The 15,825-nt window shown below is 45.5% G+C and overlaps 1 protein-coding gene and 1 long non-coding RNA gene across 9 annotated transcripts in view; one reads left to right on the top strand and one right to left on the bottom strand.

The window, feature by feature from the left end:
• Window positions 1-15,825, top strand: part of HLCS (holocarboxylase synthetase) — a 226,248-nt gene that overhangs the window by 11,085 nt on the left and 199,338 nt on the right. For 3 of the 7 annotated variants that reach the window (XM_038581462.1, XM_038581461.1, XM_038581459.1), the window contains exons 3-4: window positions 8,284-8,369; window positions 15,399-15,536. Coding sequence is in view for 1 of the 7 variants with exons in the window: in XM_038581458.1 (XP_038437386.1) it covers window positions 11,836-12,030; window positions 15,399-15,536 (333 nt within the window). In the remaining 6 variants the exon portion in view is untranslated. Of the gene's footprint in view, window positions 1-8,283; window positions 8,370-11,835; window positions 12,031-12,419; window positions 12,539-15,398; window positions 15,537-15,825 lie in introns of those variants that run through there. The other 4 variants (XM_038581464.1, XM_038581458.1, XM_038581463.1 and 1 more) reach the window with 4 other exon arrangements.
• LOC111093560 lies at window positions 3,063-11,965 on the bottom strand. Of its 2 annotated transcripts, none has more exons than XR_005382356.1 (3): window positions 11,863-11,965; window positions 10,964-11,075; window positions 3,063-3,975 (listed from the first exon to the last, which is right to left on the bottom strand). It is a non-coding gene; the product is annotated as an uncharacterized LOC111093560 (long non-coding RNA). The 2 variants fall into 2 exon arrangements; XR_005382357.1 differs by lacking the exon at window positions 11,863-11,965 and adding an exon at window positions 11,696-11,754.

The following is a 15,825-nucleotide window of genomic DNA, read 5'->3' as shown; positions in this document are numbered from 1 at the left end:
CATCTGCCTACGGTCACATGGTCACTGTACATGTCTGCATTTTTGCCCCTGGGGGAAGTCGGGGGTCTGGGGCAACATCTGAACCCAGATAGCGGCCTCTGTTGCTTTGCCATGCAAACTGCAGCTCACAGGCTCAGCCCTGGGCTGCTAAGGGGATGCCCTGTGAAAGCTGTCTTCATCTTTTTATTTTTTTTTATTTTTTATTTTAATTTTTTAAAAAAATTTTATTTATTTATGATAGTCACACAGAGAGAGAGAGAGAGAGAGAGAGAGAGAGGGGCAGACGGAGAAGCAGGCTCCATGCATCGAGAGCCCGACGTGGGATTCAATCCCAGTTCTCCAGGATTGTGCCCTGGGCCAAAGGCAGGCGCTAAACCAATGCGCCACCCAGGGATCCCTGTCTTCATTTTGATTGTAGAGGTTTTAGTCAATTTCCACAGTCATTCATGTAACCTTTTTTTAAAAAAAAATTCATTCATTCATTCATTCATTCATTCATTCATTCATTCATGAGAGACAGAGGCAGAGACATAGGCAGAGGGAGAAGCAGACCCTCTGTGGACTTAAGACTGGGTCCTGGGACTCTGGGATCATGTCCTGAGCCAAGGGCAGATGCTCAACCACTGAATGGTGCCCCATTCATTTAACCTTTTTAACCAGTCTTTTAAAAGGGAGACCATTTTTGTTCAGGAAATAGGAAGAGAACAAGTACTGGAGATGAGTGGCACTCACCTGTTTGCAGTTCAGTATCTGATCTATTGTGGTGGCTTAGACTTTTGAGCCTGCTGAGTGGTGTGTGTTTGTTTAATCTTCTGGAAGCTTATGGTACTAATCGCCCCCAACTGGAGGTCCTGTTTGATGGGCAGGAAACTATTCACAGATGGTGACTCCCTTCCCCCAACCAGGAATGATTTTTATATGCCTGGGACGGAAAGGATCACTCCCCTCTGTCAGATGAAGATAAATTTGCTTTCAGTGGAGGAAATTTTGTGAGCACTTCGCTCTCTAGTGGTTGACTAGGCAAAAGATTTAATAGTTCTAACCTCATCTTGCAAACTGAGGTATGAGCCAGTTTGGTTTCAAAAACTTTTATCGAGCACCCACTACGTGCTGGCACAGTGCTAAATGCCAGGGTTATGAAAGTGAGTAAGACATCACTGCAATCAAGTCCTTGTAAAGTGAATCATGTTGTAAATGTATTGGGATCCCAGAATTTTAGAGGTCGAAGATGATCTGGTTTGTGTCACTCCTTCTTTTTTAAACAGTTGAAAACTGGGACCCAGAGAGATGAAGACCATATGGCTAGTTAGGGACAGACAAAGAAATTCAGGAGAGGATCATCCCCTAATTTTTATGACTTTTTATTTTGAAATAATTTTAGACTTCCAAGAGTTGCAAAAATAGTACAGAATTCTTTGCCCAGTTTTCTCCAGTGTTAACATTTTACACAACCATGGATTTGTCAAAACTAGTACATCAACTAAGCTACAGACTTCAGATTTCACTAGTTTTTCCACCAAGGTCCACTTAGTTTCAGGATCCAATCCAGGATACCACATAGCATTTATTATTATTATTATTATTTGAGTTATTTATTTATTCATGAGAGACACAGAGAGACAGAGATATAGGCAGAGGGAGAAGCAGACTCCCTGCAGAGAGCCTGATGTGGGACTTGATCCCCAGACCTGGGATCATGACCTGAGCCGAAGGCAGACACTCAACCACTGAGCCACCCAGGAGTCCCTAGCATTTATTATTATCATTATCATTATTATCATTATTATTATTTTTTATCATTATTACTTTTTAGATTTTTAAAAAATATAACACTTAGACTGTAGTTTTTAACTTTGGATTTTCCTATAGTTGAGGTTCTTTAAGATGTTATCGAGGGGCACCTTTTTCTCCCTCTGCCTGTCTCTGCCTCTCTGTCTATCATGAATAAATACATAAATAACATCTTAAAAAAAAAAAAGATGTTATCAAATCAGTGACATTCAGCAGTTGTGTAGAAACCATATCCTAAGCCTTTTTCGGGTTTTGGAGTAGGCTGTTTCCAGGGCCAGCTGTTTGCTGGGAGGATCTTGATGAAATCTCACCTACAGCTTTTTGGATGTGTCCAAGGTCTGGACCATCCCAGCCTGTCTGATCTGGATACAAAAGGCTGCTCTCAGGGCTGGCGGTGCCACAGCCTAAACCTTCTGCCAATGTTTCCTCTTGGATCTAGAGACTCATTTCTATTTATTATTGTTGTGGGTAGAACTTTCTCTGCTCTCAGGTGCCTGGTTCATATGGTGAAGGACTTTGGAGTCAGAAAGACAAATTTAACCTCCAGTTTCCCCACCATCGTGATACCTGGGCAAGTCTCTCAGCTGTTCCTCTGCAAGAAGGGGACCACAGCCACCCTGCAGAGTTGAGAGGTCTAAATATAAGAATATACATAGTGATCAGCATAGTGCATGGTGTGCTGATGTGCAATGAATAAAGAAGTGGATGGATGGCAGGGCACCTGGGTGGCTCAGCGGTTGAGGATCTGCTTTTGGCTCAAGGCTTGATCCTGGGGTCTTCTGCCTATGTCTCTGTGTCTCTCATGAATAAATAAATAAAATCTTAAAAGAAAAAAAGGATGGATGGCACTAGGGCAAGACTAGGCTGGCTGGGTACAATGGAAAGTCTTGAATGCCAAGTAAGACACTGAACTCACTGGGGGCAGGGGTGGACACTGAAGGGTTTGAGTAGGGGAGTGACGAGGTCAGAGTTGACTTTGGAAAGTTACAAGGTGGAGATGTGCTGGGTTACAGAGCCTCGGGAAGCAGGAAGCGCTCTGGGAATCATCAGGGGCTATCATGTTAGTGTCAGTGAGAGCAGAATGGGTATTTGGATTGGATGAGGGGTGGGGTAGGAAGATGAACCTCTTAAGAGACAGTGTGGAGATGCCATTCACTGATATAGAGGCTGTGGGGTGAAGGTGGGACTCCAAGATGACTCCATTGTAGGTCCACACGAAAAGAAGGCTGAGGTCATTAACTGTAGCTAGAGAAATCAGGACAAAGAGGACATTTGTGGAGAAAAAAATACAGTGGGTTTTATTCGTGTTGCACTTGAGACACCAACAGAATGTTCAAGTAGCTATGTAGAAGCAATAGCTGTGGCCCTGGCTAGTTACACATCATGCCCAAAGGGGTGGTCACCGAAACCCAGAGAGCAAACAGGACCACCCCAGAAGAAAATGTTGGTGAGGCCAGAAGCTGGGGGCAAAGACTCCCTCTAGACCATTGTTTCCCAGAAATGGTCAGAGACAAGAGGAGGGCCTACTGAGAACTAGGATATATCAGTTTGTCCTCGCTGCCGTATCGCTTCTCGGCCTTTTGGCTAAGATCATGTGTCCTCGCTGCCGTAACATGGTACCACAGACTGGGCAGTTTCAACAGCCCCAATCTGTCCCCACAGTCTGGAGGCTAGAAGTCCCAGATCGGAATACTGGCAAGTTGGTTTCTTCTGAAGATTTCCTCCTTTTGTCTTCACGTGGTCTTCCCTTTATGTGGATCTGTGTCCTGATCTCTTAGAAGGACACCAGTTCTCCTGGATCAGGGCCCACCCATAGGACTCATTTTTACCTTAATCACCATTTGAAAGACCCATCTCCAAATACAATCATACTGGGGATTAGAATTTCAACATTAGAATTTGGGTGGGGGGACACAGTTCAGCCTGTAACATAGAAACAGAAACGGCTAATGACCTTGTGGTCATGAGGTTCAAGAGCCTACCTGAAAGGGGTTATCATGTCTGCCCGGAAAAACATTCAGGACCCATCATTTTGTGGAGCATTTTCCTTTCTCCAACTGCTGACATGTAGTTCTGGCTTATTGAGAGAAACTGATTTCTTCTTCCTGTTCTGCAGATGGGCCACACACACACAATTACATCTATTTATTTATAGATATGCTTCTGGAGAGAAGAGAGACGGACCTGGAGAGAGGTGGGGAAGGGTCCTGCTGTGGGTATTCAGCATCCCCATCCAGGCTACAAGGCCTCCCCCCCCTTTTTTAAAAAATATTTTATTTGTTTATTCATGAGAGATCCAGAAGAGAGGGGCAGAGACACTGGCAGAGGGAGAAGCAGGCTCCCCAGGGGAGCCCGATGTGGGACTCGATCCCAGGACCCTGGGATCACTGCCTGAGCCGAAAGCAGACACTCCTCCACTGAGCCACCCAGGTGAGCCATCCCGTAAGTCCTTCCTAAATTAAATTTCCTTTTCATGTACTTCAGTTGTCTAACAATTTGTATAAATCTAGCAAATTAATAAGCTTATCAGTATGGCAAACCTGATGTCTTAGATGTTTCAATACTGTTTAAAAATTTAGTAAGATTACAACGTAAGAGTAACCCATTTCAAATCAGATTTAGAAGGGTGTGCCTAAAATCGCCATATTTTTAAATACGTTTCAGGCATATCAATACCATATACACATGGATTCCTTATTAATCCAGAAATATTAATAATCTGTGGTTTTGTTTCTTCTAAGCCTGTCTATATTTGACTCAAAATTTTATTGGATTAACAGATGGATATATTTTTAAGAAAACAGTTACCGTCCCAATTAATGGAGTCATTGATCATCAAAGAGTTTTGCTGGTTATTTCTGGAGTCTTTAGGAGACATCAAATCCTATCTGCTGTGGTCATACCAATGATTCTTTTTAATTTTTTAAAGATTTTTATTTATTCATGAGAGACACACAGGCAGAGAGACATAGACAGAGGGAGAAGTGGGTTCCCCACAGGGAGCCCAGTGGGGGACTCATCCCCAGACCTGGGATCATGCCCTGAACCCAAGGTAGCCGCTCAACCACCTAAAACATCTTGTACTGTTGTATTTTTAGGACTGTCCCGCTCTTCAGGAGTCTTAGAATGAGATGTGACTGAAATCTGGCTCTCTCTGCTTTGGCATCACAGCTTCCAGGGTCTTTGTATTGATGATTGTCACTTGGCTCAGAAATAACCTTCTAAAGGAAGAATTTACTTATTTTATTTATTCATGAGAGACACACAAGAGAGGGGCAGAGACACAGGCAGAGGGAGAAGCAGGCCCCATACAGGGACCCCGGGATCATGCCCTGAGCCAAAGTCAGATGCTCAACTGCTGAGCCACCCAGGCGTCCCAGGAAGAATTTACAATTTACTAATATTCATCAATAGGATAAATAAGTCCTCTCTCTGTGTCTCTCATGAATAAATAAAATCTTAAAAAAAATAAATAGGATAAATGAGTCCGTAATACAAACATAATCAAATAACAAGGCTCAATAGTGTGTTATAGTTGACATTGTTTTAGAATACTTAAACTTTTATTGTGGCTCATGATGAGCTCATGGCTCTTCATAAATTTAATGCATTTCAATTTGATACTCAAATTGCCCTAATTTGGCTAGCAGGGGGGCGGCCCTTTGGGTTAGCTCCTGTATCCTTCTGACACCACCCTATTTTTCTTTGAAGCTTACTTTCTCTCTGGCATGAAGTGTCTTGGCCTATCAGGTATTCCCTAACACCTGCACCAGCCATTTCTCCAAGGATCTCTGTCTTTTTTTTTTTTAATGGAAAAAATAGCAGGCATACAGGATCTGAGCACTCTGGTGCCTTTAAGGGTAAAATTGCTCTGAGGCCATCTTTGTGAACAAAGCTGGAAAAGAGATTTCTTTTTCTTTTAAAGCCAGGACTTTGCTATTTTCAATAGTTTGAGGTGTTCTGACTTAAAGTTCTTTTGATCTTTTGATTTTATCTCCTTTTCTCTTTTATAAAGTTGCTTTTTGCTTCATTTAAGTCTGATTGCTCTAAGACAATGTGTTAATACAAGTATTAAAGCTCATACTGAATCATATACTGAATAGATATCAAGACTTTCTGTACAGTTCCTTTGGTTCTTAGTATTCTAGGAAGGATGTTTAGTAATTCATAATCCCCCCCCACCTCTCTCTTTTAAGCTTCTAAGTAGGCTCTATGCCCAACATGGGGCTTGAACTCATGGCCTGGAGATCAAGAGTCCCATGCTCCACCAACTGAGCCAGCCAGGCATCCCAGTAATTCATAATCTCTTGCTTAGTGTGGCTCTTTACATATTCATGTGATGGAGAGTTTTGTTCCACTGTTTTCATCCTGCTTTCAGCTGAAGGGTGCTGGTATTCTAATAGCTAACAGTTTCAAGAATTTAAGAATTTAGCAAGCAATCCCCAGCCCCTCCAGATAGTGAAGGAGTGGGGAGGGCAGCCATTCTACTTTGAAATCAGCTCAATCTACAACATTCTTTTTAAGTTTCATTTCCTTATCACTGCATCCATGTACTGTCACTTAAAACATAGTTCTAAGATACACGTGTGTGTGTGATCTCCAGCAGATTAACTGGTTCAGCCTATTACTGAATTACAGATAATATTAGAATCAATACACTTTACACAGTTGGTAAATAAATCCAATCTTAAAACTTAGATCTTCTTTTAAAATATATGGAACATTCTTTTATCAACTTAGTATGTTACATATTGTTATACGAAGATTTATAATGAATAAATTCAAATGGTTTTCCCAGTTAGCATTATCTTGACCTACTTACTACCAGTCAATATGTTTGTTTTTACTGTAGGGAGACAGCTTTATTTTGGCATACCATATAAGTAAGAAATAATGACACATTAAATATAGGCTCTTAAGGTTTTAGTATTTATTTTTAATTTTTTAAAAGATTTTATTTTTATTTATTCATGAGAGATACAGAGAGGCAGAGACACAGGCAGAGGGAGAAGCAGGCTCTATGCAGGAAGCCCGATGTGGGACTCGATCCCAGGACTCCAGGATCACGACCTGAGCCCAAATCAGATGCTCAACCACTGAGCCACCCAGGTGTCCCTAATATTTATTTTTTAAAAAATATTTTATTTATTTTATCGAGTAGGGGGAGGGGCAGAGGGAGAGGAAGAAGCAGACTCCCTGTTGAGCAGGGAGCCAGATGCAAGACTCCATCCCAGAAGCCTCTCAGACACCCCTTAATTACAAACTGTGCAGAACTTAGAGTCCTTTTGATAAATGTAAAACTTCCAAAAGCAGTATTACTAGAAAACTAAAGTTTATATAAATAAAATGCAATTGAAATAATAAATTCTCAGCTTCCTTATATAATTAGTTATAAGGAATAATTTATGGAAATGCACAAGGCATTTAATACAAAATTTTCCTATTTGGAATGAATGTTCTTAAAAATTGGGATTCCAGGGTAGCTCGGGTGGCTCAGCTGTTTAGCACGGCCTTTGGCCCAGGATGTGATCCTGGGGACCTGGGATCAAGTCCCGAGTCGGGTTCCCTACAGGGAGTCCGCTTCTCCCTCTGCCTGTGTCTCTGCCTCTCTCTGTGGGTCTCTCATGAATAAATAAAATCTTAAAAAAAAAATTGGGATTCCAGAATTGATTTTTGACCAAGGTGAGGTGGTGGTTGGTTTGATCCCTACCTTCGTGGGGCCTGGCATTTGCTAATCAGAAAGATTTAAAATGACAACTTTTTATCCCCCCTCAGGCCCTGATCACAGTCCAAGCCTCAAATTTATTGTTTTGGTGGCAGCTTGTTTCTATCGGTCCACACTGAATTTTTCTTTTTGCATTTAAACCAATAATGAAAAGGATTAATGGCTTAAAAGTTTAATTTACTTAACGGTGAACTGCATATGGATAGTCTCCCTGACACTGTCTGGCTAATAAACACACATACTAATAAACACACACACACCATAGAGATTCAGACAAAGAAAAGCTCTTCATGCTACAGCCTTTATCAACAAAAACCTCATGATTTCAATTAAATTTGTATTTAAATCATTTTTATGGAGGATATTTTTTCAAACAGATGGTCATTTTTGAGACCCTGAGATCTCTCAATATCATTTGTTTTCAGCACTCCAACACTGATGTGGAGGGAATAAGTTCTTTTATATAAAGCAGAGACTATGTGATTCATTTGCTAAACGTGAACTGTTTACAGTTAGAGATTTTTAAAATTCAGCATCTACTAAATGCTTCCAACTAGCCTGGGATCGCTTCACAAACTGTCCTACTCAGCTCAGGCCATTTGACTGCATTCAGAATGCTTTCCAGATGCTGACAGAACTACTGTCAGCAGGATAGGCTTCCCCTAGGGAGGAAGTTATCTATTTAATTGGGGTGGGGGTGCAGGACAGCTCCTCTGGGTGATACTCTTGGTTAACACTCTGCCTTTTCCCCAAATTATCATTTCCAGGGTATTCTAGAGACTTTGAGTCAGCTTTTCTGGTAGAAAGGCAGGCATGGTGATGAGTTACTGAGTTGGTGTTCAGCCTCTGGCAGGTGAGTGCTACAATTCCTTTCTGCAGTGATATTCTTATAAACGACAGCCTTGCTTTTAAATTCCTAGTCTGTGGTCTATTCCTAGTCTGTTCTCCACAATAATTTGGAATAATCTGTTCAAGAGTCCAGAGCAACTCAAATCTAGGGAGTGACAGAGGTGGATTTCAATAGTGTTGCTCAAATTTTAATGTTTGTGAATCTCGGGATTTTGTGAAAGCACAGATGGTGCTTTCATGGGTCTGGGGTGGAGTCTGGGGCTCTGCATTTCTAGTGAGCTCCCAGGTGATGCCAGTGCTGCTGGTCCAGGCACTACACTTTGAGTGGTGAGGGACCATAAGGTGTCAATCAGATATGCACACAGTGAGACCCCCTGATGTCTTATTTTTGCACCCTTCCCCTTTTCCTTTGCTGTCTGGGGATGATGAAGCCAAGCCCCAGCCTTGAGCTGTTATCCTTATTTCAGGAGGGATCATAAACAGAGCCTGCCATTTGCCTGTTTAACTTCTCTGACTCCTCTGCCTTCCTTTGCTCCTCCCTGGGCCTGAATGGTAATGGTGCTCTTTGGTCTAAGGGCCAAGAAGGAACCTCACTGACTTCCCAGTTCACGTTTGCCCACTGTGGTCCTTATGGTTTATAACCCACGGCTGTACGTAGAATTGATCCTCACATTTCCCCATGATGTCTTCTGAGACCATGATGTCTTGAAGCATCTAAAGGCAAACCTGGAAAATTCTCTTCTGGCTTGTTGGACTTATGGTGTTTGGGAAGGTGGGGTTACAAAGCTCTTAAGGAACTTGGAAAAACGAGAGATGCTTGTGACCTTCAGGTGGAAGAGATGACCTCTTCATACCGAGCAGAGTGGAGAGGCTGTGTTCTTAGGGCCATAATTCAGCAAACTCCAAGAAGGCCATCTGAAGGGTTTGTCCAGTAACATATCTGGGTTTATCACTTTGTAAAGCCTTTTCACTTTCTCATTCCTAACTTGTAAGCCCTGTGTTATCCTGGAGGGGCTAAGGGCTCCCTCAGGGGGACTCATTCATATTTCTTCCTCCAGGGACACAATGACAAAACTTTAGGCCTTGTGACCATGCCAGAAACTTGCTTCCCAACTGTCACTGTCCTGCAGGGAAGGGGAAGATACAGCTTCAGCCTTGCTCATTGGTTACTGTCTTTCTTCTATTTCTGGTCCACTGTGATGCTTATCTTGCTTTTGAATCTGCTTCTTTCTTTTCAGAATTTCTCTCTCCCTATTTATTTATTTATTTTAAATATTTTATTTATTTATTCATGACAGACACAGGGAGAGAGAGAGAGAGAGAGAGGGGCAGAGACACAGGCAGAGAGAGAAGCAGGCTCCATACAGGGAACCCGACGTGGGACTTGATCCCAGGTCTCCAGGATCACGCCCTGGGCTCAAGGCGGCGCTAAACCACTGAGCCACCAGGGCTGCCCTATTTTTAAAATTTTATTTATTTATTCATGAGAGACACAGAGAGAGAGGCAGAGACAGACAGAGGGAGAAGCAGGCTCCCCATAGGAAGCCCTCTGTGGGACTTGATCCCGGAACTTGGGGGAATCACGTCCTGAGCGGAAGGCAGATGCTCAACTGCTGAGCCACCCAGGCATCCCCGGAATCTCTCTTTTAAAATCTGTTGTTGCTGTATGCGCTGGGAAAAGTTCCTATGCCTTCCAACCAAAAATCTGAAGTTGTGAAAGTGGGTTTTCTATACTCCGGTTTTTTTTTTTTTTTTTTTTTTTTTTTTAAGATTTTACTTATTTATTCATGAGAGACACAGAGAGAGAGAAAAAAAAGAGAGAGGGGAGAGAGAGAGAAAGAGAGAGGCAGAGGCACAGGCTGGAGGTTAAAAAAAAAAAAGGCTGATGAATAAATGGTCAGGGCACTTTAAAAATCTACCCTTGGATTAAGTAAGATGTGGGAGTGGTGCACCCGATTGCTGCTGCAGTATTCATTCCACTTATAGCAAAGGCCAGAGTAGGAAGCAACACAGGGAAAATCTTTGCTATGTTTCAGAGTGGCTGGGGGCACTTTTTTTTTTTTTCCCCAAACTGCCTTTTATTATTTTTTTTTAAAGATTTATTTTAGAGAGAGAGCATGTGCAATGAGCTTGTGGGAGAGGGGCAGAGGTGGAGGGAGAGAAGAGAATCTCAAGCCGACTCCCTACTGAGTGCAGACCCAGACAGAGGGTTCAATCCCAAGACCCTGAGATCATGACCTGAGCCAAAATCAGGAGTCGGACACTTAATTCACTGAGCTACCCAGGCACCCCGCAAAGTGCCTTTTTACATGAGGTTCCATGGGAGAGATCTCTGTCACTCTCAGGAATAATTATGCTTCTCTTAGGGGGCAAGGACACTGACTCATAATTGTTAAGTTTCCCTTTTTCTTCTGGTCTTCGGATGCTCACAAATTGGTGACCCACATGTACAAGAACAGCAGGCAGCCTTTTTCGTGAGGGTCTGCCTTCAACTTTTCAGTCTTTATTTGGAGTCCAGATGTATATATAATCGTTTTTATGAATTTATGTAATCATTTTTGCAAGAAGGCCTAGAAAAATCTAATAAACCAGACTCACCTTATTTTCCCAACTGGACTGGGTAGAGGCTGTATGGTAGCTGAATCCCAGTATGGTACTGGTTAATGTACATGTATCCACAGCCCCTTCTTCAATCTGCCTCCCAGCTCTCCTGAGAAAGGGAGGCAAGATTTTGGCCAAATGGGCCTAACCCCATGGTCTCCAACCTATCAACCTCCTCTTTTTAATGTCTCCTTTCTCCCTCCATCATAACTCCTCCACCCCCAGTGTGGGGTTGGGGGGTAAGAGTGGACCCTAGCTCAGGGCTCTCTCCTCACCCCCAGCTCAGCCTCCCTCCATTATCACCTGGCCCCTCGGGGAGGCCTCCCTCCTCCCTCCATCCTCACCCCACAACCCCAAGCACAGCCTCCCTCCATCCTCAACCCCATCTTGAAAGGCCTCTCTTCTCTCTCCATCCTCACCCCCTCCAAGAGAGACATCCCTCCATCCTCACCCCCCACCCAGCTCAGCCCCCCTCCTCCCTCCATCTTCCCCTCCCCTCCATCCTCACCCCACAACCCCAAGCATGGCCTCCCTCCATCCTCCCGCCCTGCTCAGCCTCCCTCCTCCCTCCCCCCCTCCGCCAGCTCAGCCTCCCTCCTCCCTCCATCCTCCCCCCCTCCGCCCAGCTCAGCCTCCCTCCTCCCTCCATCCTCACCCCACAACTCCAAGCACGGCCTCCCTCCATCCTCCCTCCCTCCTCCCTCCCCTCCGCGGCCCGCGCGGCCTCACCCCTATGGCGCGGCCTCTTCCGGCCGGCGGGAGGGCGGGCGGCGCGGCGGGGCGGGGCGGGGCGGGGCGGGGCCGGGCGGGAGGGGCGAGCCGGTGGAGCGAGCGTCCCGGGCTGGCGCCCCGCCGCCGGCCGGCCGGTCATGCTCATCACGCTGTGCTACCTGTACCTGTGGGCGCGCTGGGGGCGCCGGCCGGCCGCGCTCGTGCGCGCCACGGTGCAGCGGCTGCGCGCCTCCCGCTGCTCCTTCACCTTCTGCGGCGCGGCGGCGCGGCCCCGGGACGCCCGCGTGTGTCTGAGCCGCGGCGGCCGCGTCTTCTGCGTCGGCGAGAGCCAGGTGGGCGGGCGCGGGGCTGGCGGGGGCGGGGCCTGGGGCAACGAGGGGCGGGGCCTCGGCGCGCGGGGGCGGGGCCTCGGCGCGCGGGGGCGGGGCCTCGGCGCGCGGGGGCGGGGCCTCGGCGGGCAGCGGGGCGGAAGCGGCCCGGGCTCCGCGCTGCTCTCGGGCGGTGCGGGCGGGGCGAGCCCGGGGGCCGCGGACGCGGGGTCCAGGGGGCCGGGTTCGGGGCTCCTCTGCGCGCGGACCTGCGGGGAGCAGGCGTGCGGGCGGAGCGCCCGGGAGGCCCGCCTGGCCCCGCCGTCCCCCGTCCGGCGGTCAGCGCTGCCCACCTGCGGCGTCCTGCGACCTCGTCTGCCCTGCGGGCTGGAGTCGGGCTGAACCTGCGTTCGCAGGAAGACGGCGGATCCTCAGCCGCCGTCACTGACCTCCGAGGCGACAGAAACGGCCCGGTCGCTGGCGGGTTTTACTCACCAGCCCCGCACATGGTCTTCGCACCTCTTTTATTTCGGTTTGCACATAGGCTTTCCTTTTTTTGACCCAATACTTGGCCTGAGCTGCACGTTGAGCAGGCTCTTCCACCTGCCGGTCCTTGACTCTGCGCAAACCCCTGTTCCCCTTTCTGTAAAGGGGGCAACACTCCTATGCGCTCAGCAGTTGGACGGGGACCTGACTTCGCGGTGCAGTTCTGCGCACATTTCCCATCACTAACACTTCTCGTTAATATTTAAAAGCGTTTGCTTTTTTAAAAAATATTTTTTATTTATTCACGAGAGACAGAGAGAGGCAGGCTCCATGCAGGGAGCCCGACGTGGGACTCGACCCCGGGTCTCCAGGATCATGACCTGGGCCCAAGGCAGGGGCTAAACTGCTGAGCCACCCAGGGATCCCCCAAAAGTGTTTGCTTTTAATCGGTTTGTTTCCCTTTCCTCTTCCTTCTGAAAAGTTGGCTCACTTTTAGCATCGAAGTAAGATTTTCTTTGTGTGGGAAGCCATAACACCCACGTGGGAATTAAAATCTTATTTTAGGTTTGAATACTTTGTTTATGCCTAAGTATGAAATTATACCCGGCTTCTAGCAAATCAAAAATACCCTTCCTTGTTAGTATACTATGGCACACAGAAAATGAGATGAGTAACTCTTCTAGTCCTGAGAGAGTGCTCAGTTAGTACCACCTAGATGCAGGATGGGGAGACATTCATTCCACCTGAGAGCCTAATTAATTAATTAGGGCTTAATTCTCTCAAGGAACCTGGATGGAAAGAACAAAATAAGGAAAAATTGAGAGGGTGCTTTTTTCTATTGCAGTGGTTTCCAATCAGGATTCATTTACTTAAGTAACAGTTAAGATTTCAATTAAGAGTAAATATTTTGGACATTGACCCTGTGTCAGATGCTCAGATATCATCATCTCAAGGAGATGTTCCTCGTTCTTCAGACTAAAGGGGACGGGCCGGTGCTGTGCCCACATAAACTTTAAATCACCCTTCATATTTCCAGTTTTTATCTTTTTCTCCCTAGGAATTGGGTCTGTTTAGCTTAGCAGCTTGCCTTGGGAATAGTCACTTAGTATTTCAGTGAATGAAGGAGTGGTTAGTGATTGTTGGGTTTTAGCGCCGATGTTTAAGGCCTGTAATTGGAAAACTTGACTTTTTGTGGTTAGCTACTGTTCATTTCACCTGTAAAATATGGTAGGGCTACTGATTTGGTTGGCTAGATACCTTGGCAGTCCACCTGGGCTGAAGTTAACTTTACAGAAATGAATCTTAGGTCTCATGTTGTCTTCTTAACATCACATATTTAGACTTGGGTGCATAGAATTTGTATGTTTATATAATTGAAGCTCCCGCAGAAATTGATAACTAGAATCAAAGAGTTTATACAAACTGGAAATTTAAAGATGTTTTGTTTAATATACACACATTCCGTGTTTGAGTAAGGTGGACAATCTGTTTTTTGTTAACTTAAAAAAATTTTCTTTTTAAGAATTTATTCATTTATTCATGAGAGACACACACAGAGAGAGGCAGAGACATAGGCAGAGGGAGAAGCAGGCTCCCTGCGAGGATCCTGATGTGGCACTCGATCTGGGACCCTGGGATCACGCTCTGAGCCAAAGGCAGAGGCTCAACCACTGAGCCACCCAGGCGCCCTTTGTTGTTAACTTCTATATTGATAATTATGTTTACCCACAGTTTTTTCAACCCCCCACTTTTTTTTTAAAGATTTTATTTACTCATTCATGAGAAACACAGAGAGGAAAGAGAGAGAGAGAGGCATAGACACAGGCAGAAGGAGAAGCAGACTCCACGCAGGGAGCCCCATGTGGGACTTGATTCTAGGTCTCCAGGATCATGCCCTGGACTGCAGGCGGCGCTAAACCGCTGAGCCACCTGGGCTGCCCCTCCCCCAAATTTTTATTCACTAATTTGTTCAGTAGATTTTTATTAATATTCTACTGTGAGCCAGGTTACTAGGCCAGGTGGAAACGCTTTTTGATCCTCCCAGCAAGGGCAGATTTGAACTGGTAAGCAGTGGGTGGAGCCTGACCTTTTTTTTTGGGGGGGGGGGTAATGGTAGGGCTCATCCCTTGCAGCCTTAGATTTCAGCTTTTCTGCTCTTGATATCCCTTTATTAGTGGGTTAAAGCCTTTTCAAATTCATTTGCTATCTTTTTAGAGAGATTTCAGGAGGGAGAGCACAGATAAACGACATATCCAATCTGATAAGCGATGTTGATGCTATCTATAATCCCTAGAGGAAATGGAAGACTTCTTCAGGCTCCTGTTAATAATGCACTTCTTTTACCAGCTTGCACTTCTGAGCCTCCTCACCTTTAAATGTGCTTCCGAGTTGTGATTTGGAAAGCTCCTCATGCCTTAAGCAGTCAGGCATGGTGGGGGTGAGCCCAGCTTCACAATTAATGGTGGATCACAAATATCTATAGATGTTAAAGTCACAAATCGTAGAAGGGATGCTGCAGGTGTTTAAATAGTCACAATTCGGGGATCCCTGGGTGGCTCAGTGGTTTAGCGCCTGCCTTCGGTCCAGGGCGTGATCCTGGAGTCCTGGGATTGAGTCCAGCATCGGGCTCCCTGCGTGGAGCCTGGTTCTCCCTCTGCCCGTGTCTCTGCCTCTCTCTCTTTCTCTGTGTCTCACATGAATAAATAAATAAAATCTTAAAAAAAAAATAGTTACAATTCAGTAAGAGATGCAGGGTTAATGTGGTGTATAGGAGACCACCCGAGAACCTTATCTAGATCCCGTCTGGAATTACAGAGGGAAGGTCCTGGTTGTTGATATAAGTGGCAATTGTGGTTTGAAGTGATATTAAATCCTCCTTTTTTGTGTGTTTCTTTCCCTCTGTCCAGTCCATCGATGACTTGAACAAGTGGGCCCTATTTATTGTCTCTCCATTTATACTGGAAGCGGAACACATAGCATTTGTGACAGAGAGCATTTGGGTGCAAGGTGAGAGTTTACAGAGACCATCTTCCTCTTCAGAAACCGTGAGTAACATGTTTTTTGTTGTTTTTTTATCACATGTTTTTTTAATCAAAGAAACTATGTCTTTTTTTTTATTTTAAGATTTTATTTGTTTATTCATGAGAGACACAGAGAGAGAGAGAGAAAGAGAGAGAGAGGCAGAGACATTACGCAGAGGGAGAAGCAGGTTTCCTGTTGGGAGCCTGATGCGGGACTTGATCCCAGGACCCCTGGATCACACCCTGAGCCCAAGGCAGACTCTCAACCACTGAGTGACCCTAGTGCCCAGCAAACTATGTCTTAACCAAAAGT

This window comes from Canis lupus, chromosome 31, assembly GCF_011100685.1.
Source record: "Canis lupus familiaris isolate Mischka breed German Shepherd chromosome 31, alternate assembly UU_Cfam_GSD_1.0, whole genome shotgun sequence".
Classification (NCBI taxonomy): domain Eukaryota; kingdom Metazoa; phylum Chordata; class Mammalia; order Carnivora; family Canidae; genus Canis; species Canis lupus.
This window is presented reverse-complemented; position numbering and strand designations above follow the sequence as displayed.